At 46.3% G+C, this 25,166-nt stretch overlaps 1 protein-coding gene across 1 annotated transcript in view; it reads left to right on the top strand.

The window, feature by feature from the left end:
* SLC39A6 (solute carrier family 39 member 6) overlaps nt 1–25,166 on the top strand; it is a 188,601-nt gene that overhangs the window by 114,142 nt on the left and 49,293 nt on the right. Inside the window, 1 exon segment of the mRNA XM_029589979.1 lies at nt 24,219–24,409. Within this exon segment, the coding sequence (XP_029445839.1) occupies nt 24,219–24,409 (191 nt within the window).

Here is a 25,166-nt window from a genome sequence, read left to right as displayed (position 1 = left end):
TCCACAAGATTCAGAAACACCGAGGCCTAGTTCTTCTAGTGGCACCAGACTGGCCAAGAAGACCCTGGTACGCGGACATGAGAAGACTACTGGCAGGGGAGCCCCTTCCCCTGCCTCCTCTTCGGGACCTTCTACGTCAAGGTTCCATACTCCACGAGGATCCGACTCAATTCTCTCTTACGGTCTGGCCATTGAGAGGGCTAGACTGAAGAAAAGAGGTTACTCGGAGCCCGTGATAGATACCCTCCTCCGAGCTCGCAAGTTTTCCACTTCCCTCACCTATGTAAGGATCTGGAGGAGTATTCGAGGCATGGTGCGACACTCATGGCACCAATCCACATGCGACCACGATCCCTATTGTGTTGGATTTCCTGCAAGATGGACTTCAGAAGGGTCTCTCCCTCAGCTTCAACAAGGTTCAGGTGGCTGCGCTGTCTTGCTGTGGTCCCAGGAGGGATGGCAAGACCATTGCCAAACACCCAGATGTGTCTCGCTTCCTGAAAGGAGTTAAGCACATTCGTCCGCCACTGAAGTGGCCAGTGCCTTTGTGGAGCCTTAATCTTGTTTGGATTTCCTCGCGGGATCCACCTTCAGACCCCTTCGGGGCCTGTCTCTTCGTTCTCTAACCTTGAAGATGGTGTTCTTATTGGCGGTGCGTTCAGCACGCCGCGTCTCAGAGCTACAAAGCACTGTCCTGCCGTGATCCCTTTCTCCGTATCACTCCAGAGGCTATCCATCTTTGCACGGTTCCTTCCTTTCTACCTAAGTGGTCTCACTGTTTCACCTTAACCAAACTATATCCTTGCCTACTACGGCGGGGGTTGAAGAAATCTGAAGAAGGGGCGTCTGCTACGCCATCTCGACATAGGCAGACTGTTGCCCTAGATATCTGGAAATGACACGACAGACAGGACCATCTGTTCGTCCTGCACAGCGGGAACGACAAGGGGAAGCGGCCTCTCGGCCCACCATCGCCCGCTTGATTAAAGAAGTTATCAGAGCAGCTTACGTGGAGGCCGGGAAGTCTCCCGCCTCTACAAATCAAGGCTCATTCTACCAGAGCACAAGCGGCATCCGGGCGGCGACGTGGTCCTCCCTCCATACCTTCTCCAGATTCTACCGTCTGGAATGTCCAGGCCAGGGAGGACTCAGCATTTGTGAGGGCGTCCTACATGGTCCTCAGGCAGCCTCCCGCCCAGGCTGGGAGTAAAGCTTTTGTACATCCAATTCGTTCTGAGTCCATCTGGCTACACGCCAGGAAATGTCGAGATTACTTACCTGATAATCTCCTTTTCCTTAGTGTAGACAGATGGACTCAGCATCCCCCCCAGCTGCCTGTGTACATGGATTTCAACCGATTCAAGGTAAGCCATGTCATCTGTTTCCATAAGAGCGTACACTCTACCAGGTGTCAACGCCTTCCGGTTGGAAATGCTGGCGATCTCCAGCTACTATCAAGCGGTCAGGGGAATCCTGTTTCACTTTTCACTGAGCGTCAGTACACACATCCATAACAGCTTTTGCAAAGAAGATTACTAAGTTGCTACGCTTCCTGTGGGGGTATATATACACCCGTGCTGACGTCAGATCCGTCTCCAACTGCTAGCACGAGCATACTATACCCATTCGTTCTGAGTCCATCTGTCTACACTAAGGAAAAGGAGATTATCAGGTAAGTAATCTCGACACTTCCTCAAATTCATGATATCTTGCTCTTGTTTTTCTTTTTCTGTGGCAAATTGTATATTCTTATCTTTATTGAAGTCTGGTAAATATTAAATCTTTCATATTGTTCCCATTATCTTTTTACTCAGAGAATACAGTTTGGCCTTCTCTTTTGTTTTGTTTTTTATATATTTAGATTTAGTCCATGCCTTCTTATTGGTAGCTTTAAGGCAAGTTACAATTCAGGTACTGCAGTCATTTCCCCTGTCCCCCAGAATGCTCACAGTCTGTTTGTACCTGAGACAGTGGAGGGAGAAGTAAGTTGCCCAAGGTTACAAAGGACGTCAGCAGGATTGAACCCTGGCTCCTCTGGCTCTCAACCTGCTGTTTAAAACCACTAGGTTCTCATTCGCATTGGCCTTAAAAAGGTGTGGCCTCAAAACATGCACAATGCTCAAAGGGTGGGGAGGTCTCATTGTATCCTGTACAAAGGCAGTATTGGCAGATTTTTTCCTACTAGTTATATTATGTACCCCATCATACTGTTTAACTTTCTACATTACTTTATCACATTGAATTTGTAACCTTCAAGACATCAGAGAAGATGACTTCTAGGTCCATAACTTTGGGTCACCCACCTCGTTAAAGAACTCAATCAGGTTTGTTTGACAAGATATTCCCCCTGTGAAAGTGAATTCAAGATGTTTAGGTCCTAATTTACTTGATTCAAGGTGTTACAACTGTCCAGAGTAATTAATATGAGATCTGTGCCATCTGCTGTGGGCACTTCTGTATTGTCCAAGATATCAGGGGTATCAAAGGGTTCGCATAGAATAGGCCACTCTGCCAGAGAATGAGGAACATATCCTGTGAATATCTCCTGGGGCTCGGATAAATTGAGCAGAAACAGCGTGGTTTCACATTGTGCTCCTTGCGAACAATCTATCCAAGGTCTCCCCAACTGGGGAAGAGGTAGTCCGCTACTGACTGGTGTAGGGCCCACTCATAATGATGGAATATCCTGCTTAGCCTGTCAACTTCTATGTTTGTAATTCCCGGCAGGTAGGCCCCTTCAATGTGATGAGGTGGAGCCTCTGCCCATTCTAGAATCTGGACCACTTCCTTGTACAGGGTTCTGGAACCTGACCCTTCTTGTTTACTTAGAACATTGCAACTTTGTCACTGGAGGCGGAGGGGGTTAATGTATAAACAGCATGTCCTAATTGCTCTTAACTCCAGGTTGATTTGACATCTGCTCTCTGACTGAGATCATAAGCCCTGAGTTTTTAGCCCGTGCATATGCGCTTCCCACACTTTCTTTGATGTGTCCATTGTTAGTATAAGGTGATGCCCGGGGGTGGGGGGATGATGCCCCTACTGTCAGGATTGATAGATTTAATCATCAGGCTATGTCTAGCTTCATGGCTTTCGTTAAAGCCACTTTGTTGGAAATTAGTTGATGGAACTGGGACCAATTGTGACTTAGACCCCACTGAAGGTGACACATATGAAGGCGAGTATGTGGGACAACATAAACCTGCTGTGGCCATGTGCTCCAACAACGTGAGAAACCTCCCGTGCAGAGGCATGGGATTGTTGGTATAGGTAAAGAGCAACAGACTGTAAGGAACCGACTCAGTCTTCCGGTGGTTCTTGTCTACAAAATCATGAAAGGACTTAAACAAGTTAATGTAAATAAGTTATTTACTCTCTCCAATAATTGAAGGACCAGGGGGCACTTTATGAAGTTAGCAAGTAGCTCATTTAAAAACAAATTGAAGAAAATTATTTTTCACTCAGCGCATAGTTAAGCTCTGGAATTCATTGCCAGAGGATGTAGTTACAGTAGTTAGTGTAACTGGGTTTGGATAAGTTCCTAGAGGATAAATCCATAAACTGCTATTTCCTAGCATGTTGCCAGATGGACTCAGGACCAGTAGGGTATGTGCTCTTCTGCTAGCAGATGGAAGACGGAAAGATTTCAAAGCTGACGTCATCCGAGATATACCCTTGCAGTGACCTCAGCTCTTCAGTATCTCTCAGTCTCCTAGCAGATGTGGACACTACCCCCACACACTAGTGTTAAGAAATTACAGCAAAGAAGAAGAAGAAACATTTTTTACCTTAGAGGATTGAGTCCTGCTCTCCTGCAGTGATACCTAAGAACATAAGAACATGCCATACTGGGTCAGACCAAGGGTCCATCAAGCCCAGCATCCTGTTTCCCAACAGTGGCCAATCCAGGCCATAAGAACCTGGCAAGTACCCAAAAACTAAGTCTATTCCATGTTACCGTTGCTAGTAAATAGCGGTGGTTATTATCTAAGTCAACTTAATTAATAGCAGGTAATGGACTTCTCATCCAAGAACTTATCCAATCCTTTTTACACACAGCTGCACTAACCACATCCTCTGGCAACAAATTCCAGAGTTTAATTGTGCGTTGAGTAAAAAAGAAATTTCTCCAATTAGTTTTAAATGTGCCACATGCTAACTTCATGGAGTGCCCCCCTAGTCTTTCTATTATCCGAAAGAGTAAATAATCGATTCACATCTACCCGTTCTAGACTTCTCATGATTTTAAACACCTCTATCATATCCCTCCTCAGCCATCTCTTCTCCAAGCTGAAAAGTCCTAACCTCTTTAGTCTTTCCTCATAGGGGAGCTGTTCCATTCCCTTTATCATTTTGGTAGCCCTTCTCTGTACCTTCTCCATCGCAAATATATCTTTTTTGAGATGCGGCAACCAGAATTGTACACAATATTCAAGGTGCGGTCCTCACCATGGAGCGATACAGAGGCATTATGACATTCTCCGTTTTATTCACCATTCACTTTCTAATAATTCCCAACATTCTGCTTGCTTTTTTGACTGCCGCAGCACACTGAAACCGATTATTTAAATGTGTTATCCACTATGACGCCTAGATCTTTCTTGGGTAGTAGCACCTAATATGGAACCTAACATTGTGTAACTATAGCATGGGTTATTCTTCCTCTATGCATCACCTTGCACTTGTCCACATTAAATTTCATCTGCCATTTAGATGCCCAATTTTCCAGCCTCACAAGTTCTTCCTGCAATTTATCACAATCTGCTTGTGATTTAATTACTCTAATAACAATTTTATATCTGCAAATTTGATTACCTCACTCGTCGTATTTCTTTCCAGATCATTTATAAATATATTGAAAAGTAAGGGTTCCAGTACAGATCCCTGAGGATCTGTACTGAACCCTTACACACTGCCCGCTCCCTTCCACTGAGAAAATTGTCCATTTAATTCCTATTTCTGTTTCCTGTCTTTTAGCCAGTTTATAATCCATGAAAGGACATCACCACCTATCCCATGACTTTTTACTTTTCCTAGAAGCATCTCATGAGGAACTTTGTCAATGCCTTCTGAAAATCCAAGTACACTACATCTAACCGGTTCACCTTTATCCACATGTTTATTAACACCTTCAAAAAAGTGAAGCAGATTTGTGAGACAAGACTTGCCTTGGGTAAAGCCATGCTGTCTGTGTTCCATTAAACCGTGGTCTTTCTATATGTTCTGTGATTTTGATATTTAGAACACTTTCCACTATTTTTCCTGGCTCTGAAGTCAGGCTAACAGGTCTATAATTTCCCGGATCTCCCCTGGACCCTTTTTTAAATATGGGGGTTACATTAGCTATCCTCCAGTCTTCAGATACAATGGATGATTTTAATGATAAGTTACAAATTTTTACTATAGGTCTGAAATTTCATTTTTTAATTCCTTCAGAACTCTGGGTTGTATACCATCCGGTCTAGGTGATTTACTACTCTTCAGTTTATCAATCAGGTCTACCACATCTTCTAGGTTCACCGTGATTTGGTTCAGTCCATCTGAATCATTAACCCGTGAAAAACCTTCTCCCAGTACGGGTACTTCCCAACATCCTCTTCAGTAAACACCGAAGAAAAAGAAATCATTTATCTTTCCGAGATGGCCTAATCTTCTCTAAGTGCCCCTTTAAACCCCTCTGTCATCTAATGGTCCAACTGACTCCCTCACGGCTTTTCTGCTTCGGATTTATTTTAAAAAGTTTTTACTGTGAGTTTTTGCCTCTATGGCCAACTTCTTTTCAAATTCTCTTAGCTTGTCTTATCAATGTCTTACATTTAACTGCCAACATTTATGCATTTTTCCTATTTTCCTATGTTGGATCCTTCTTCCAATTTTTGAATGAAGATCTTGCAAATAGTTTTTCACCTCACCTTTTAACCATGCTGGTAATCGTTTTGCCTGCTTTCCACCTTTCTTAATGTGTGGAATACATCTGGATTTGCTTCTAGGATGGTATTTTTTAACAATGACCACGCCTCTTGCACACTTTTTACTTTTGTAGCTGCTCCTTTCAGTTTTTTTCTAACTATTTTTCTCATTTTATCAAAGTTTCCCTTTGAAGTTTAGCATGAGAGCCGTGGATTTGCTTAGTGTCCCCCTTCCAGTTGTTAATTTAAATTTGATCATATTATGATCACTATTGCCAAGCGGCCCCATCACAGTTACCTCTCTCACCAAGTCCTGTGCTCCACCTGAGAATTGGATCTAAAATTGCTCCTCTCTCGTCGGTTCCTGAACCAATTTCTCCATAAAGCTATCATTATTCCATCCTTGAACTTATCTCTGTAGCGTGTCCGATGATACATTTTACCCAGTCCAATATTGGGGGTAATTGAAGTCTCCCATTATTACCACACTACCAATTTGGTTAGCTTCCTAATTTCTCTTAGCATTTCACTGTCCAGTCTCACCATCTTGACCAGCGTGGACGTAGTATACTTCTATCACTATAGTCTCCCCAACACACAAGGGCTTTCTACCCATAAAGAGTCAATTGTGAATTTAGTCTCATGCAGAAGTTTATCCTGTTGGAACTCTATGCCATCCCGGACATCAAGTGCCCACCACCGCCTCCTGGGTGCTCCTCTCTGTCATTTCGATTATAATTTGTACCCTATTATAGCACTGTCCCATGGTTGTCCTCCTTCCACCATGTCTCTGAGATGCCAATTAAGTCTGTCATCATTCACTGCTATACATTCTAATTTTCCCATCTGACTTCTTAGACTTCTGGCATTAGCATACAAACATTTCAAAATTTGTTTTTTTGTTTGTATTTTCATTCTGCTTTTTAATTGATAGGGATAGGTTAGAAGTTTTTAGCTCAGGTGAGTTTTTAGTTACAGGCACTTGGACTACTTTCTTATTATTGGAACCTCACTGTCGGGATGCCCTAATTCTAATGCATCATTAGTATCCTGTGAAGATACCTCTCTCCTAAACCATGCGCTGCTGAGCGACTGTCAGCTTTCCCCTTTGTTCTAGTTTAAAAGCTGCTCCTATCTCCTTTTTAAAAGGTTAGCGCCAGCAGTCTGGTTCCACCCTGGTTAAGGTGGAGCCCATCCCTTCGGAAGAGACTCCCCCTTCCCCAAAAGGTTTCCCCAGTTCCTAACAAAACTGAATCCCTCTTCCTTGCACCATCGTCTCATCCACGCATTGAGACTCTGGAGCTCTGCCTGCCTCTGGTGACCTCGCGCGTGAAACAGGGAGTATTTCAGAGAATGCTACCCTGGAGGTTCTGGATTTAAGCTTCTACCTAAGAGCCTAAATTTGGGCTTCCAGAACCTCCCTCCCACATTTTCCTATGTCGTTGGTGCCCACATGTACCACGACAGCCGGCTCCTCCCCAGCACTGTCTAAAAATCCTATCTAGGTGACATGTGAGGTCTGCCACCTTCGCACCAGGTAGGCATGTTACCAGGCGATCCTCACGCCCACCAGCCACACAGCTATCTACATTCCTATAATCAATCACCTACTATGACGGCCGACCTAACCCTTCCTTCCTGGGCAGTAGGCCTTGGGGAGATATCCTCAGTACGAAAGGATAGTGCATCACCCTGGAGAGTAGGTCCTTGCTATAGGATCCTTTCCTGCTACACCAGGTTGATGCTCTCCAATCATGAGACCTTCTTCCTCCAAGGCAGCACCAGGGCTGCCAGCCTGAAGTTGGAACTTGGCTACTATGTCCCGGAAGGTCTCATCTATATACCTCTCTGTCTGCCTCAGCTCCTCCAGGTCTGCCACTCTAGCCTCCAGAGATCGGACTCGTTCTGAGAGCCAGGATCCTTTCCCCAATCGAGAATTCCTGAGGTGATCTCCGTTCCCTGTACATACCAGGATCAGTCCAGAGAAGTGGGTTGTGTATCCCTACCAGCAGATGGAGTCAGAGAGGCAAAACTTTGGGCACTGCCACTATAGTGCCACCTGCAGTCCCTCAGTATTTCTCTGACTCCAGCAGATGGTTAGAGATACAACTGCAGTCTTAGTGTTTTTAGTTTGTTTTTTCAGGTTAGATTTTTTTCCTTTTTCCCTGTGATTGCTTCCTGAGGTGTTAGGCACCTTTGTGGGCCATCTCTCAGTTGAAGCCGAGCATCTGGGGGGTTAGATACCCCTGTCTGGGTTTCGTCCATTCCAGCTTGGGGGGTGAAGGCCAGGGGCTCCTGGCTACTCACCTCCACAGCTGTTTCAGCTGCTCCCTTAACCCCTGCAAGAGGGAAGATTTCTCCATAAAGTCTATTTAAATAAATAAAAACAGTTTTACCGGCTTTCTTCAGCTGAGGTGAGGAGTCTGTGCGGTGGGGGGTGGGAGGGCCTGCGTTTTCGGCAGCCATTCAGGGAGCTTAGCTGTACATTTCCTCGACTCCTGGGGCCACGGGGTGCGTCTGGAGGGAGGAGGTAAGTGTTTTTTACTGTGACTTCGCGGTCAGTGCGTCTCGCCATGATTAGCAACTCGGTGATTTCGGCGGGGTCCGGAGCGCCATTTTTTCCCCCGCGTCAGAACAGCGCGCTATTTTCTCCGACTAGGCCTCCCTCCTCAGCACGGGCTGTGTGGTGGCGCGGTTTTGCCGTTGGGCCCGCAATCTTGGCAGTCAGACTACCGTGTGTGTGGGCACTTGAGCACCTCCTTAATCTGGCCTTCCTATATTAGGCAGCTGCCTTGGAGATGGAAGGCTCATCTGAATCGGCTGCTCCCTCCCGCGGGGAGGGGACAGAGGCCCCACGCCGCAGATCAGTGGAAGAGGTTGCTTCCCCCATTTTAGCCCCCCGGTGGGGGCTAATCTCACCCTTGAAGCTGGCGATCCAGCACCACTCAATTGCCCAGAGGGGGAGGGGGACCCGGAGGGGTTTTCCCTTGAATTTTTTTTGCTGATGCATCAAGCCTTTTTGGTAAGGAAGCATGCAGCATTTAAGACCGGTCGGAGCCGCCTACAAAGCTGGGTCAGAGCATGGACCCGCAACTACGGCCGGGAGAGTGCCCTTGTCCGGTGGAGGATGCCCGAGAGTTGCAGGATCAAGCTTCTGGGGCAGGGGGCTGCGTCAGCCTCGGCCGTGGGTCCAACAGATCTGGATCCGATCCCGGATTTGAGAGATGTGATCTGGATGGACCCGTATGGTGACGATGACATCCAGCCTACTGAAGGGGACGATCCCAGTGTGGTGTGTCTGTTTAAGCTGGAAGAGCTGTGTCCACTGATTACCAACCCCCCCCCCCCCCCCCAGGTGGTGGATATCCTGGGCCTGAAGGTTTCCCAAGAAGATTCCGACAACGAAGGGGTTAATCCAGTCCTTGATGGGATATGGGGCCCCACAATGTTTTTTCCATTACCTAAGAAGGTTCGCAAGCTGGTTACCCGCGAGTGGGGGATGCTCCTGATGCGGGCCTGAAGGTGGGCAGAGCTATGGCAAAACTATATTCTCTGTCAACAGATGTTTTGGACCTCCTAAAGATCCCGAAGGTGGACGCGGCGGTGTCTGCAATTACAAAGAAGACCACGATCACGGTGGTGGGGTCGGCCGCTTTGAAGGACATACAGGACTGCAAGCTGGAGATCCAGTTGAAGCAGGTCTTTGAAGTGGCCACATTGAGCCTGCGGGCGGCGGTTGCTCTAGCCTTATGCAGAGGGGCGTGCCTCTGCTGGGTACAAGATTCTGCTGCCAATTCTGGGGCCGCTGGCAGTGATGCCCTGCGTTCCGCAAGATTGGAAGCAGGCATCACATATGTGGCAGATGTGCTGTATGATCTGGGGCGGACCTCTGCACGGAGTATGGTGTCCGTGATGTTGGCACGTCGACTCCTCTGGCTTCGAAATTGGGCGGCGGACTTGTCCTCCAAGTCCCAGCTTTGTAATCTCCCCTTTAGGGGCAAGCTACTTTTCGGAGAGGAACTTGATCAGCTGGCTAAACTGCTAGGGGAGTCTAAGGGCAATAAGTTACGGAAGATAGGAGGTCTTCTAAAAAGGTTTTTCCATCCCGGTCTCACTTTCGGGAGTACCACCGTTTTCGTACTGGCAGATATTTCACGCCTTCAGCTTCCAACAAGCTCCCGGGATGTCAGCAGTCCTTTCGCAGGGGTCGTCGCGCCGGTAGAGACTCTGGACACCTTGGTGCATGAACCAGTAAACCCGCCCAATGAAGCCACGAGCACCCATTCCGTCGCCAACTTCTACACGGAATGGGAAAGGATTACCTCAGACCGCTGGGTTCTTGAGGTGATCAGAGACTGATATGCTTTAGAGTTCTCGCAACCGGTGCGGGAGGTTTTTGTGGAGTCCCGAGTGGCCTCTCGCACCAAACGCAATGCGGTTCAGGTAACTCTGCAATGTCTTCTCGAGCTGCGAGCGATTATCCCAGTTCTGGATACGCAGCAGGGACGGGGAAGATACTCTGTTTACATTGTGGTTCCCAAGAAGGAGGGCACATTTCGTCCCATCCTCAATCTTCAGAAGGTGAACCGCTGTCTTCGGATCCCTCGTTTTTGAATGGAAACCCTGAGGATGGTAATGGCTGCTGTACGGAAAGGGGAGTTTCTAGCCTCCCTGGACCTCACAGAGGTGTACCTTCATATCCCCATCCGGCAGGACCACCAGCGGTTTTTGCGTTTCAAGGTCTTGGGTCAGCACTTCCAATTTCGGGCCCTTCCGTTTGGTCTCGCAACAGTCCCTCGAACGTTCACCAAGGGTGATGGTGGTTGTAGTGGCCTTCCTTCGCAAGGAGGGGATTTTGGTCCATCCATACCTGGACGACTGGCTGATTCGCACAAAGTCAAGGGAGGACTGCGAGAGATCAGTGTGCATGGTGATGGTGACCTTACAGTCGCTCAGGTGGGTCATCAATGTGCAGAAGAGTCAGGATTGATTTACTTGGGAGCGCAGTTCAACACCTTGCGCGGAAAGATGTTTCTGGCAGCGGACCGGATGACAAAGTTACAGAACCAGATCCATTTTCTCTCCTTTGGAGGAAGACCCCCAGTGTGGCATCATCTACAAGTTCTGGGGTCCATGGCTTCAACCTTGGATTTTGTGCCGTGGGCGTTCGCTCACTTACGACCGTTGCAGTGTGCGCTTTTATCTCGATGGCATCCGGTGTCCGAACAAATCCACCTACCAATGCCGTTGCTTCCAGAGTGCAGAGTCAGTCTGTCGTGGTGGCTATCGCACGCCAATCTGGAGCAGTGAGTGGACTTGGAAACCCCGAATTGGCTGATGATCCCCACAGATGCCAGCCTATCCGGTTGGGGAGCGGTGTGTGCGGACAAATCCACCCAAGGTCTCTGGTCACAGACTGAGGGCGCATAGTCCATCAATCGACTCAAGACAAGAGCGGTTCAGCTGGCCCTACAAGCATTCCTACCCTGGATCCGGGGCAGAATGGTGAGGGTGTTCTCAGACAATGCGACAACAGTGGCTTACATCAACCTACAAGGCGGGACAAGAAGTCCTGCAGTAGCACTCCAGGCACGACTCCTATTCGCCTGGGCGAAACATCATCTAAAGGGGATTGCCACGTCTCATGTCGCAGGAGTGGAGAACGTGCAGGCGGATTTTCTCAGCAGACATCAGCTCGATCCGGGAGAGTGGGAGCTGTCTCCCGATGCCTGGAACCTCATTTGCGCCAGGTGGGGCGTACCGCAGTTGGATCTGATGGCAACGTGGGCAAACGCGAAGACGGAACGCTTCTTCAGTCGTCGACAGGAGCAGGGCTCGGTGGGTCTCGATGCTCTGGTGTGCCCTTGACCCACGGGAATACTACTTTATGCCTTCCTTCCCTGGCCCCTCATCGATTGGCTCCTCTGTCGCATAGAACTCCATCCAGGCAGGGTGGTGCTCTTAGCCCCAGAGTGGTTCGCGGATCTGGTTCGCTTGGCTCTCGAGGGCCCTTTGCAACTCGCGTATCTACCATGGCTACTTCGGCAAGGTCCAGTATTTTCGGATCGGGAGGATCACTTCTCTCTCGCGGCTTGGCTTTTGAGAGGCGACATTTACGCTTGAAGGGTTATTCCTAACAGGTAATTTCTACACTCCTACAGGTGAGATGCCCAGCCACCTCTATGGCCTATGTGAGAGTGTGGAAGCTGTTTGAGGCATGGTGCCAACAGTGTTCCTGCGATCCGTTAGCAGTGAATGTCCCACAGGTCCTGGAGTTTCTGCAACAGGAACTCGCTAAGGGGTTATTGTTCAATTCCCTTCGTGTTCAAGTGGCAGCACTTGGTGCCTTGATTGGCAAGTTTGACGGCTGCTCGCTGGCAGTGCACCCGGATATTGCTAGGTTTCTCAAGGGGGTTAAACACTTGCAGCCTCCCATCTGTTTTGTGTGCCCTGATTGGAGTTTGAATCTAGTGCTTAGAGTACTCTGTGGTCCCTGTCCCCCCTTCTAGCCCCTCTGCAGAGCTTCGTTGAAGGATCTAACTTTAAAAACTGTCTTGCTGGTGGCCATTTGCTCGACGCGTCGGATTTCAGAGTTACAGGCATTGTCGTGTCGGGATCCCTTTCTTCGCACTTACGACGATAGGGTGTCCTTGCGCACGGTTCCGTCCTTCATTCCGAAAGTTGTTTCGGCTTTTCATGTCAGACTGTGGAGCTTCCGAGCTTCCCTCAGTGGTCTCGTGAGTCCTCCCAGGGCAGGGATCTGCATATGCTGGACGTGCGGCGCATCTTGTTGTGTTACCTGGAAGTTACCAATTATTTTCGACGGTCCGATCATTTGTTCATTCTTTTTGGTGGCCCAGGAAAGGGGGACAAAGCATCTAAGGCAACCATCTCTCGTTGGATTAAAGAGGCCATTTGTTCATCATACATAGCCCGCGGGCGCCAAGTTCCGTTGGGTCTCCGCGCGCTCATTCCACTAGAGCCCAGGCTACTTCCTGGGCAGAATGTCAGTTGCTGTCACAGGGCGGTCTTAGTTGCACACTTTCACTAAGCATTATTGTCTGGACATGAATGCTACTGAGGGATCAACCTTCGGTGACAGTGTTCTGCTTGTGGGTCTTTCAGGTTGCGGCCTAGTGTAGGGTGGCTTGGGTACATCTCACTTCTCTGGACGGATCCTGGTATGTACAAGGAAATGAAAATTGGTTCTTACCCGCTAATTTTTGTTTCTGTAGTACCAAGGATCAGTCCAGAGGCCCGCCCCTTTCTTCAGCTACCGAAAGACAGCCTGAGTTTTTTCTTTTTGTGCTGATGGTTGCTCAGAGCTCCGTTTTTGATGGAGCAGTTTTCTAGTGGTTGGTTCGGTTAGGTAATTTGAGGGCGAAGGGCTGTTCCGTTTGGCTGAGTTCCCTTCGTCCGTTAGTTATGTTAGTTCGGTACATGTGGGCTTGGGTACAAGTCAATACTGAGGGACTGCAGGTGGCACTATAGTATATATGGCAGTGCCCAAAGTTTTACTCTCTGACTTCATCTGCTGCTAGGGATACACAACCCACTTCTCTGGACTAATGCTTGGTACTACAGGAACGAAAATTAGCAGGTAAGAACCAATTTTCATATATCCCTCAGAAGTGTGCCTTGGTCCGGTAGCTGGCCTCCAGCGTGGACTTAGCCCTAGAGCGGCTGAAAGGCAGCGAGTGCGCATCCGAGCGAGGCAGTGAAGGTAAAGCCCTCTCCCCCCCCCCCCCCCCCCCCCCCCGCAGCTGGAGACCATTCCTGCATGCGACGGTAAGCAGGAAACTTTAACTTAAGGTCTCCGGGGCTCGGATTGCCGTACCAACTCAGTTTCCTCACCCGGCCAGATAGAAGGGAGCACCAGTCGGGTTGAGCAGCCTTGATTGGGCTAGTCCCTGGTCCGGTGCAGGGGATCCAGACACGTGGAGACCCTCGGGGGCGCCATCTTGCACGCGGGGGTGTCGGCGCCATCTTCTCTTCTCGGCCGTCAGTATGCACGGGGCAGGCCGGACGGTCAATGCGCCCAACTTGTGCACCTCTAACTTAGCTGCGCGCTTATCTACATGCATTGCCGCGCACAAAATTACACGCGCGCACAGTGCTCAAGCAAATAACTGCGTGCATATTACAGCACATTATCTTTGCAACTATATACAGAGGCAATGGCACCGGTGTCCATGAAGCCCAGAAGACACACTCTTTGCACAGCCTGTCACTTCAGAGCCGCACAGCCTGAATTGGAGTCCTGTCTGTCATTGCGAGGAAGCCCAGGGGGACCAAAACCTGGTCCCTCACTGTCGGAGGATGGGTCTGGAGCTACTACATATGATAGCACCCCGGATCTATGCAAATCAGAGATGACATCTCCACAAGAGAACACCTCAGGGGCCCCTACTCCGACTCCCCCTGGGGTTAACTTGAACCCAGGGACCTTCTCCTGGCTAGAATGTTTCCAGGGGCTGCACGCCTTTGTTCAGGCACAATCAGCCCCGGCTGCGGCCCGGGTACAACCCCTGCCTGAAGCACAGGATCCTCCCAGCCCTGTTCGGGTGCCTTGCCTAACCAAGAATTTCCCGGACGGGGACACGGATACCTCAGATGATGGTGGCTCTCTGGAAGAAGTAGAAATCCCTCCAGGCCTGGAACCATACAGAACCATGCTTCGCTTCTTCCACAGGGATGAATTACCAGCCCTTGTTTCCCAGACTCTGGGGATCCCAGGCACGGACCCTATGGCGGAACCAAAGAAGAACCCCATCTTGGTGTCCCTTCATAAAACCTCATGCTACTTCCCAATGATGGAAGCCATCCATGAACTGATTGACCTGAAGTGTGATGCCCCGGAGGCCTGCTTTAAAGGAGGTCGGGCCTTGGAAGCTGTATACTCTCTGGAGCCAGCGACCAAGGAACGCCTGCGTTTTCCAAAAGTGGACACCATAGTCTGTGCCATCTCAAAGCGAACAACCATTCCCGCTGAGGGAGGGGGCTGCATTGAAGGATACTCAGGATAGACAATTAGAATCCATCCTTAAGCAGGCCTTTGATGCAACAGCAATGACACTGCAGATTGCTTCCTGCTGAGCTCTGGTGGCACATTCCTGTTTGCTCCTCTCGAGAGAGGTAAACAACGCAGGAACATATACTGGTGAAACGATTGAACCTGCAGCAGCCTTCCTGACGGACGCAAGCTCAGATCTGGTGTGTAACTCAGCCAGAGCAGTTGCCTCGGTAGTGGCGGCCCGAAGACAGTTATGGTTGTGGAATTGGTCTGCTAATGCGACCTCTAAAGCGAATCTCAATGAAGAAGGAATTGTCACTCAACTCCCTCCAGGTCAGGTAGCAGCCTCTCCTGCTTCAGAGCCGAAGTGAACAGAATCAGTCTTATCAGCTCATCCAGATTTGACCAGTTTCCTAAAAGGGGTTAAGCAACTTCGGCCACTCCTAAAGTGGCCGGTGCCCCTATGGAACCTCAATCTGGTATTAGACTTCCTAGCGGGGGCTTCTTTCAGACCAACACGCAGTCTGTCACTACGCCTCTTAACATTAAAGACGGTATTCCTAGTGGCAATATGTTCAGCCCGTCGTATCTCCGAACTACATTCACTATCCTGCCAGGAACCATTCCTTAGGTTCACTTCTGGAACCATACAGCTGCACACTGTCCCCCTCTTTCCTACCAAAAGTGGTTTCCAAGTTTCACTTGAACCAAGCCATCTCCCTACCATCTCTGGATGAACATAAGGACTCGGAAGACTCATGCCTTTTTTGCCATCTAAATATCGGCAGACTCCTGGTGCGCTACCTAGAAAGATCTGAACCGGTGCGCAAAATGTATTGCTTGTTCGTTCTCCACAGCGGGAAGAATCAAGGAGAAGCGGCCTCACGGGCGACCATAACTCGCTGGATCAGGGAAGTAATCAAGGCGGCCTACATAGAGGCATTAAAGCCCTTACCCCTACAGGTTAAGGCTCATTCTACTAGGGCCCAGGCCCTTGGGCAGGAAACCAAGCTGCTGTCGCCTGCCAAGATCTGTTGGGCAGCAACGTGGTCCTCCCTACACACCTTCTCCAGGTTCTACCGCCTGGATGTTCAGGCCCGAGAAGACGCAGCCTTTGCAAGGGCAGTACTAAGTGGGCCACGGGCAGCCTCCCACCCTGTCCGGGAGTAGCTTCTGTACATCCCACTGGTCCTGAGGCCATCTGGCTACATGCTAGGAAATGGAGAAATTACTTACCTGATAATTTTGTTTTCCTTAGTGTTGACAGATGGACTCAGCTTCCCGCCCACGGCTGCCCCAGAGAAAGGAGGACCTCCGGAAGCGAACCTCGAGATTAAGCTAATACGGGTAAACCGTTGCCTACCCCTAGTTCAAGACACCCGCAGTTTGTCCGGTGTCGGCGTAAATTTGTTAAGTGCACTGGCAGTCTCCAGTTTTTTAAATCAGTTGAATCAAGTTTAATCAGTTTTAATCAAGTTATTTAAGCAAGTATATATCCACAATGGCTTTTTGAAGAGAATACTGAAGAGCTGAGGTCACTGCAGGGGTATATCTAGGGTGACGTCAGCTTTGAAATCTGACTCCGTCTCCCATCTGCTAGCAGAAGAGCACATAGCCCACTGGTCCTGAGTCCTTCTGTCTACACTAAGGAAAACGAAATTATTAGGTAAGTAATTTCTCCATTATGGTAATTAATAAGCAATAGTAGCTTGAGTTCTGTCTAATGTTTGGGTACTTACCAGGTAGTTATGACTTGGATCGGCCACTGTTGGAATCAGGATACTGGGCTTGGATCTTTTGTCTGACCCAGTATGGTATATCTTATGGAAGAAAGGCTTTGCACAGTACAGTGTTTATCCTTGCTCCTATGAACTGTAAGATCTGAGTAAGGTGAAAGTCTAATTTTTCATAATTTATGATGAAGCCTAGATTTTCTAGGCAGATAATTGTGTCCATTAGATGCAGTTACAGTGTTTCTAAATTTGGAGACACCATCAGCCAGTCCAGACAGGGGAAAATCCATATTCCCTTTTTCCTGATATGAGCCACAGCTACGGCAAGGCATTTGTTGAAAATTTGTGGGGCAGATGAAAGGCCAAACGGGAGAATCTTGTATTGGTAATGAAAGAATTGACCTGGAAGCATAGGTAACGCCATTGGGGTTAGGGAATCTGGATGTGGGAATATGTATCCTTGAGATCTAGTAAGCACATCCAATCATTGGGTTGGAGAAATGGCAGAATTGGTTTGAGGGAGATCATTTTAAACTTTTCCTTCTGAAAGAAACTTGAGAGAACGAAGGTCCAGGATTGGAAGCAGGCCCCCTGATTTCTTTGGGATGAGAAAGTATTGGGAGTAGAATCCCTTGTGTATTGCCCCGTGATGGAGCAACGACTGACCCCACTTCCTGTTGTAACAGTGTAGTTTGTGATTGGTTCCAAAATTGAACTACAGTGTGCGAGTTAGATGGAATTTGAAATTCAACTTGTAAGCTTCTCGAATGATGCTCAAAACCCAATGATCAGATGTGATGGCCTCCTAGGAATGATAGAACTGAGCTACCCTGCCCTTCACTTTGAGTGGTAGCTGCAGCCCAGGTACCTTAAATTCTGCTGTGGTTTTTGGGGTGGGTCCTGTTGATTCTGAGGTCGTTGGCCCCTTGGGCGACCTTTGGTCTGATTTTGTTGCTTCTGTCTGGGCGGTTGGTAAATTTGGTATTGTGGCCTGAATGAGGGATATTGTCAGTAGGGGTGCACGGGATAGTGGGGCTTCTTATATTGCACATAATAGCGCCTTGAGAAGCCCTGTTGCTCTGGTGTAGGAGTGAGGGAGAGAACTGCCACATTTTGATCTTTAATTTTGGGAGACAGTTTTCCTAAGTTTGTCCCCAAACAGGTTGTGTGCTTTGCATGGTAAGTCCTCCAGCTTACCTTGGACATCTTCCCTGATGGCACTCGCATGGAGCCAGGCTAATCTTCTAGCCACTACTGAATCTGCTGACGTTCGAGCAAATGTGTCAGTGGCTTCGTATATGGTTCTTAAGTGCTGCAGACTTTCTTCCAGGTCTGCTGCACTTATTAAGGGTTGTGAGGGGGTTGATCACCTGCGCCTCCTGAGGCAGATGGCTTTAAGGATTGTACACATCTGTACAAATACTGCATGATATAAAATTGATTCTGTTGAATCCTGGCATTCAGCATCTCCCCTTGGAAAAACTTTCTGCCGAGCTCCTCAAAGATCTTGTCTTTTCCAGGAGATGTGTTATAATGCAGATGAGATTTCTTGGCCTTGCGCATCGCGGATTCCACTACTACTGACGTATGGGGGAGTTTCGCTATTCCATAGTGATTAGATTTGCACATCCGGAACTTTGTCTGTTTTCCAGGAAACTGCTTGCCCTATGAATGGGGACTCCCAGGCCTTATCCATGACTGCATCCAATACCGGATGGGATGGCATTGCCGTTGCCTCCACAGGGAAATCGAAGATTTCAAGAATACCCAACATTTCTGACCTCAGATCAGGAAGTTCTTGGTTTCTGTTTTAAAGGTCAACCCCATCTTGTCTATAAATTTGGAATAGCTTAAATCTTCTGGAGGTGATGACTGCTCCAGAAGATCCTCAGGGGGGTCAGATGGAATGCCAGTAGAGCTTCCCAGAGAAGTCTGTAGAGAAACATCGACAACTGGCTCTAGGGAAGGACTTGGATCTGGGTCTGCTTTCTCATCCAGAGGGCATACTGGGTTCTTGCTCCGGGGATGAACAAGGACTCAGGGGTGAGACATCTTCTTCCCCTGGTGGACTAGGGTACCAAGGATGGCTCTATTGTGTGTCGAGTGAGGAGAAGAATGCTTTAAGTATGTGCAATATTTGAGACATGGCCCTTTCTCACGTGTCTGGGTACTTTTCCCTCTGCGGAGTGGAAGCTGGCTCAGTATGTGACTGTGTCTTGAAGTAAGATTTCCTGTGCTCTGCACGAGGCATAGGCAGAGCCGCCTGCAGTATGCAGGAATCTGGTCCTCTATGGTGCTCAACCGGTGGTAAATTCCAGGGAGCTACTTTATGCCTCTTAGCAATTGGTTCCTGCAACTGAGGAGATTCTCTTCTTATGACACTGGGATGACAGATAATAGTAAACTCTGAGGGAAGATCTTCTGAGGGAGATCTCAGAGATCTTCTGAGGGAGATCTCAGAGATCTTCTGAGGGAGATCTCAGAGATCTTCTGAGGGAGATCTCAGAGATCTTCTGAGGGAGATCTCAGAGATCTTCTGAGGGAGATCTCAGAGATCTCTCAACTTCCGATCAAGAAGACCTGACTTCCTCATCCGAGAGGCAAACTCCCACGAGCTCCTCGGGTGAAACACTATTTGAGGGTCAACGTCAGGTTTGGAGGAATAAGTTTCTATCAAGAGTGATGATGGAATCTTGTCTGCCCTTTTCCTCGTGCAATGAGTCTTCTGCATCAATTGACTGGAGGTTTGAGTTGCCTTTGACTGCTTTGGTTTTGTCTTGAGCGTTGACTTTGTATCATGCATCAGTTTTGACTTATGCATTGGTCTCTGTGTGTACATCAGCTTCGACTTGTGTCGATGCAGTTTGCTTCGATGCTTTCTTCGTGGTTCATTCAGACGGCGTGTCATTAGTTGTGCATGACGCCATTGACTCTGTGTGCTTCAAGGGCCACGGGCCAAGCTTAAACGATGCTTCAGCTTTGCCCTCCATTTGCCCTGGCCTTGGTTCTGGCTCTGTGGAAGTTAATTCCAACTGGCCGTGCCTGAAACAGGTGTCAATGGGTCCCACTGACCTTGTCGGAGTCTCTCAATTTTGGCTGCCCTCTGTCTCTTGGCTCTCAGGGACATCTGTCCACAGTCCTGGCAAGACTCCTGCTGGTGATGCGGGCCTAGACAGAGGAAGCAATAGTTATGTCCATCTGTTAAGGACATAATCTTACCGCATTGGCAGTACTTGAACCCCGGTGTTTTTGGGACCATTTTAGTACTTAAAAGTGCTGTTTTGTGGATCACTGTAAGTGACGAGACTGAAGAGAGTTGGCCGCGCTGCCATCCAACTTTTCACGGAAAGAAAAAAACTGAAGAGAAGATGGATTCGCGCAGGTAACCACCACGCATGAGTGCAGAGCAAAGCTCTGTACACTGAGTAACACCCCCCCCCCCCCCCCCGGGTGCTGCCAGAGGATGTCACCCAGAAAGCATGGCTAATTCAACCTGCTTATTGACTGGAAAATGTGCCAGTTCATCAGAGAAATTCACAAAATTAGTAACAACTTGCATCAATCTTTACAATTCTCAAAAATATGATGGAGATTCAAAGACCTCAGTTCCAAGATTTCTTGGGGATTAAACAGTTGTAATATATCCCAAGAGTCTTTATTCCTAGGGAATTGGGCTCATTGCCCACTCTTCGTTCAGGCACTAGACAGTCTGTGAGGAAGGCAGGGAACATTATTTATTTTTATTTATTTATTTAAGGTTTTTTTATACTGGCATTCAAGAACTCGTTCTCATCATGTCGGTTTACAGAAAACAGGGGTGCAAAAATCTAACCGAAAACATAAATAAACGTGGAGAAGAGAAGCAGTTACAATTAACAAGGGTTCATGAACTGGGATTTAAGGAAATTAAAGGTCTTGAGGAATTCTCAAGCCAAAGAAAAAATATGCTAGAGAAGGAAAGGAAGAGAAACCATCATATAGCTGTATCTGGCAATATCCAAGACTCAAAGATTCTGCAAAAAGTTCTCAAAGACTGGGCCCGGCTGATCCTCCAGCAGTCTTCCGATCCCTATCTGCTCAGATCCATCCTTTATTAATGCAAGAAGAGGGGCATCTGTATCAGCGGAACCTTCCCTCCCTCAACTCGATGGCTTGGATTTTGAGTGGTCAATTCCTGAATTGTTCCTCTGTAAGGAACTTGAGGACATAATGGTGTCTACCAGGAAACCATCAACAAGGAGAACCTACGGATTTAAATAGAAACTGTTCTCTACATGGTGTCCGTGTTCCTTGGATCCATTCACATGCAAACCCAAAGTGCTATTGACCTATTTGCTCTTTTTTCTTCAGGTCTTACTACATCATCGGAGAGTTTATCTCTGTGTAATCGCTGCTTACTATACTCAAATTGAGGGTAAGTTAGTATCCAAGTTCATGAAGGAATTATAGAATACTAAAACATGGTTCTGGCACAACTGATGAAGCCACCATTTGAAGCAGTAATATTGTAAAGAATTAATTTATAATAGATATAATCAAATTGTACAATGTCTTTTATTTAAATAGTTTAGTTGCTACATTTTCTCAGGGTGTTAGATGGCACCTGTTTACAACCAAATATAATGGGTGAAACTACTTCGTCAAAAGAACATTTACAATATCTCTCATCTGAGCTAAATAATACTATTAAACAATATTTGTATATTTCATAATCTTCTGGGAACCTTAAGGGAAATAGAGAATAAATTCCTGTAGCTTTAATTCTGCATCAGATGCTATCTAAACTTTTTATCAGTTGGCCAGACTAGAAATTCAGTGGGAAGTATCTGGTCCTGAGATACAGAATTTCTTCTTTCTTCTTCTTTTTGTTCTTTTCTGTCTCCGATTATACATTCAGTAATGCCTTTTTTTTATTTTTTAATTGCCTTGAAAATGTAGTTAACACTTGTCTGTCTGATTTGATGTATGTTCAAATTCTTTCTCATAAAAGGACTGTATAAACAACATCCTATATAAATAGCTAGGCTATACAATGTTGACCATATACAATCATGGCTTTTATGCAGTACTCAACAGGTGACCCTCTATAGCATTTTTGTTAGTCAGGTGTCTGCATTTATTTTCATTGAAGTCAGCATATTTCCTGCTGTTCAGCTTCTTATCAATTCTTATCAATTTTTAGCATTTTGCTGGTTCATTGTCTTGTATGTGAGCATATGCAGAAACTCCCAAATCTTCAGCTCTTTTTATCAAAATTCAGTTTAGTATCAGATGTAGCATTAGGAAATAAAAAAATTCTCTCTCCTTCACCCTCATCAGCCAGAAGTCAACAAACTTGAGGCTTTGGTTCATTATTCTCCTTATATGCAGTTCAACCCAAGGTTTCTGCCTAAACTAGTAATAGCTTTCCTTATTTATTAAACTATCGTGTTGGCTATGTTCTTCCCAAGGCCACACGAGCTATGAAGGTGAGAGAAAAAAATCCTTCATACCTTGGACTATAAAAGAGCCTTGGCTTACTAAAAAAAAACAACCAAAAAACAAAAACTCATCCCATTGTCATACTTCTCAACTATTCCTTTCTTAAGATCCTAATATACTAGGCATAGCAGTAGCTAAACATACATTGTCTAACTGGCTAGCAGATTGTATAGCGCACTGCTGCATGCCTAGTGGTTAGAGCAGTGGGCTACGAACCAGGAGACCAGGGTTCAAGTCCTGTTGTCGCTCCTTGTGACCTTGGGCAAGTCACTTTACCCTCCATTGCCTCAGGTGCAAACTTAGATTGTAAGCCCTCTGGGGATAGGGAAATACCTACAGTACCTGAATGTAAACCAATGTGATATCTCAGATCAAATGTCGGTATATAAAAAATAATAAATAAATAATCAAGTTAGAGCAATGGCTATATCAGTGGCTCATCTATGAGCTATACCTCTCGTAGACATCTGCAAAACTGCTACTTGGTCATCAGTACAAACCTTTATCCCATTACTGTGTGGACAGTCTTTCAAAGAGTGACAGTAAATTTGGACAGTTTTGGTAGTCTACTCTCCATGAGGGTTCTGGGTTGCTTATTCGGTAAACACTGCACTGCAACTCTGTTTGGGACTCCCACATGTCATAGCTAATCAGCCCTTCTTGTCAATGGAGAAAGCAAGGCTGCTTACCATAAACGGTGTTCTTTGTAGATAGGATGAACTTGCCATGGTAAATGCCTGCCTACCTAGAAAGTCGACTACTTAGCTAGGATTAGCTCTAAAATTGACTGAGGAGGATTGAGGCAACGCCCATGCGGGAATTCCCACACATGCTCAGTACAGCAAAACTTTACGAGCTTAAAAAGAAGAATCCATTTGATGCCGCTGAATGATGTCACCCTCATGTCATAGCTAATAATCCTGCTCTCTATGGAGAACATTTACAGTAAGCAAACCTGCTGTACAGTGGGAGAGAGTGGACTTCAGGATGAACTTGGTGGTCTAGCAGCATCAGGTAAATAATGAACACACAAGACTTAGCGCCATTATTCCTTGGGAAGAAAGGCATTGCTGAAATCCCCATCAGTGAAAGGGGATCAGGGAAAATCGAAAATTAGAGAGCAGAAAAAAAATGGGAAGAGAGGGTTATTATGGGTATGTGAAGGAAGATGAGAAGGGAGGTGTAAGGATATCTGAGGGAAGTTAGGAGAGTGAGAGGGAGGTATAAGGATGTGCAAGAGAAATGTAGGGTGGGTGAGGGAGGTACAACAGGAATATGCATAAAAGACAGATGTAAGTGAGAAGAATGGTAACTAAATTCAAAAGGCCATGGAATAAACAGATGTCTAGTGGTTAGAGGAAGGAAAGGAAAAAAGCAAGGTAACTTGTGGTGTATCTGGATAACCTGTATAGTACAGCAGTTACAATACTTTTCTGGGCAGACTGGATGGACCATTTTGGTCTTTATCTACCGTTATTTACTATGTTATGGTCTATTCCTTGCTAGATTATTCCTAACATCCTTTTTTGACTAATGTAAACTGAGCTGTGGATTTCAGTGTATTATCTACATAGACTCTCTCATTGAATTTTTTTTCTATATATGTGTAGCACAGGAAAGAGCTACATTGCTGGCTGCTTGAGGCATAGTTGAGTTCTGCATTCTAGCAGTGGCCCTCGTCTGTTATGCTCCCAAATACAGGCATTTCTCAATAGTCCCGACTATTCAGATTTAATGGAAAAATAATGGTCTTTCTGACCATATCTGTTTAAAAAAAAATTCCCCAAATCTGTTTTTGACTTGGTCATGTTATATTCTTGTTTTACTGGTATCAGTGTGATTCCTGTATGGACTTTACATGCATGATCAGCACATTAGTTCTCTAGTTTACTTAGGAGTGATAGGACTGACTTGGAAGCAGCTTTGAAATAATTTAAACACTGACATTTCCAATAATAAAAAAACAGAACAAAAGAGAGCTAAATGATTGTCTGCAGAATTATCTAAAATATTTTTCTAGGTTGTCTTCTTTTTAATGACTCATAAAAATGCAGATATTTAATTTGCATTCTTTCTCTGCAGGTGATTTTGCTGTACTTCTAAACGCCGGCATGACTGTAAAGCAAGCAGTTTTCTATAATTTATTGTCTACAATGCTAGCATACTTTGGAATGATTACTGGAATTCTTGTTGGCCACTATGCAGAGAATATTACCTTATGGATATTTGCACTTACTGCGGGCTTATTCATGTATGTAGCTCTTGTTGATATGGTGAGTATAGAACTTCTAATATTAATATTTTCATTGTAAATAAGTTTATTGAAATTTTTACATAATATTTATTATGAATCAGACCAAGTCTATCCAAGTCCAATATTCTATTTCCAACAGTGGTCAATCCAGATCACAAGTACCTGGCAGGATCTCAATGGTTTGATAGATTCTATTCTGCTTAGCCCAAGGATAAGCAGTGGATTTCCCCAAGTCCATCTTAATAATGGTTTATGGATTTTTCTTCCAGCAACTTGCCCAAACCTTTTCTAAACCCAGCTATATTAACAGCTTTTACCACATTCTCCAGCAACAAATTCCAAATTTATACATAAAGTAAAAATATATTTTTTCCTTTTTGTCTTACAATTTAGTTACTAGGTAATACGTTTATGTCCCCTAGTTTTATACTTTGAATAAATAATTGTTCCTACTCATTTTAAAGATCCCTTTCATATCTCCCCTTTCATATCTCATCCAAATGGCAGATGAAATTTAATGTGGACAAGTGCAAGGTGTTGCATATAGGGAAAAATAACCCTTGCTGTAGTTACACAATGTTAGGTTCCATATTAGGAGGTACCACCCAGGAAAAAGATCTAGGCATCATAGTGGATAATACTTTAAAATTGTCGGCTGTGTGCTGCAGCAGTCAAAAAAGCAAATAGAATGTTAGGAATTATTAGGAAGGGAATGGTTAATAGAATGGAAAATTTCATAATGCCTCTGTATCGCTCCATGGTGAGACCGCACCTTG

This window comes from Rhinatrema bivittatum, chromosome 2, assembly GCF_901001135.1.
Source record: "Rhinatrema bivittatum chromosome 2, aRhiBiv1.1, whole genome shotgun sequence".
Taxonomy (NCBI): Eukaryota; Metazoa; Chordata; class Amphibia; order Gymnophiona; family Rhinatrematidae; genus Rhinatrema; species Rhinatrema bivittatum.
Note: the sequence above shows the minus strand (reverse complement) of the source record. Positions and strands in the feature narration are given on the sequence as shown.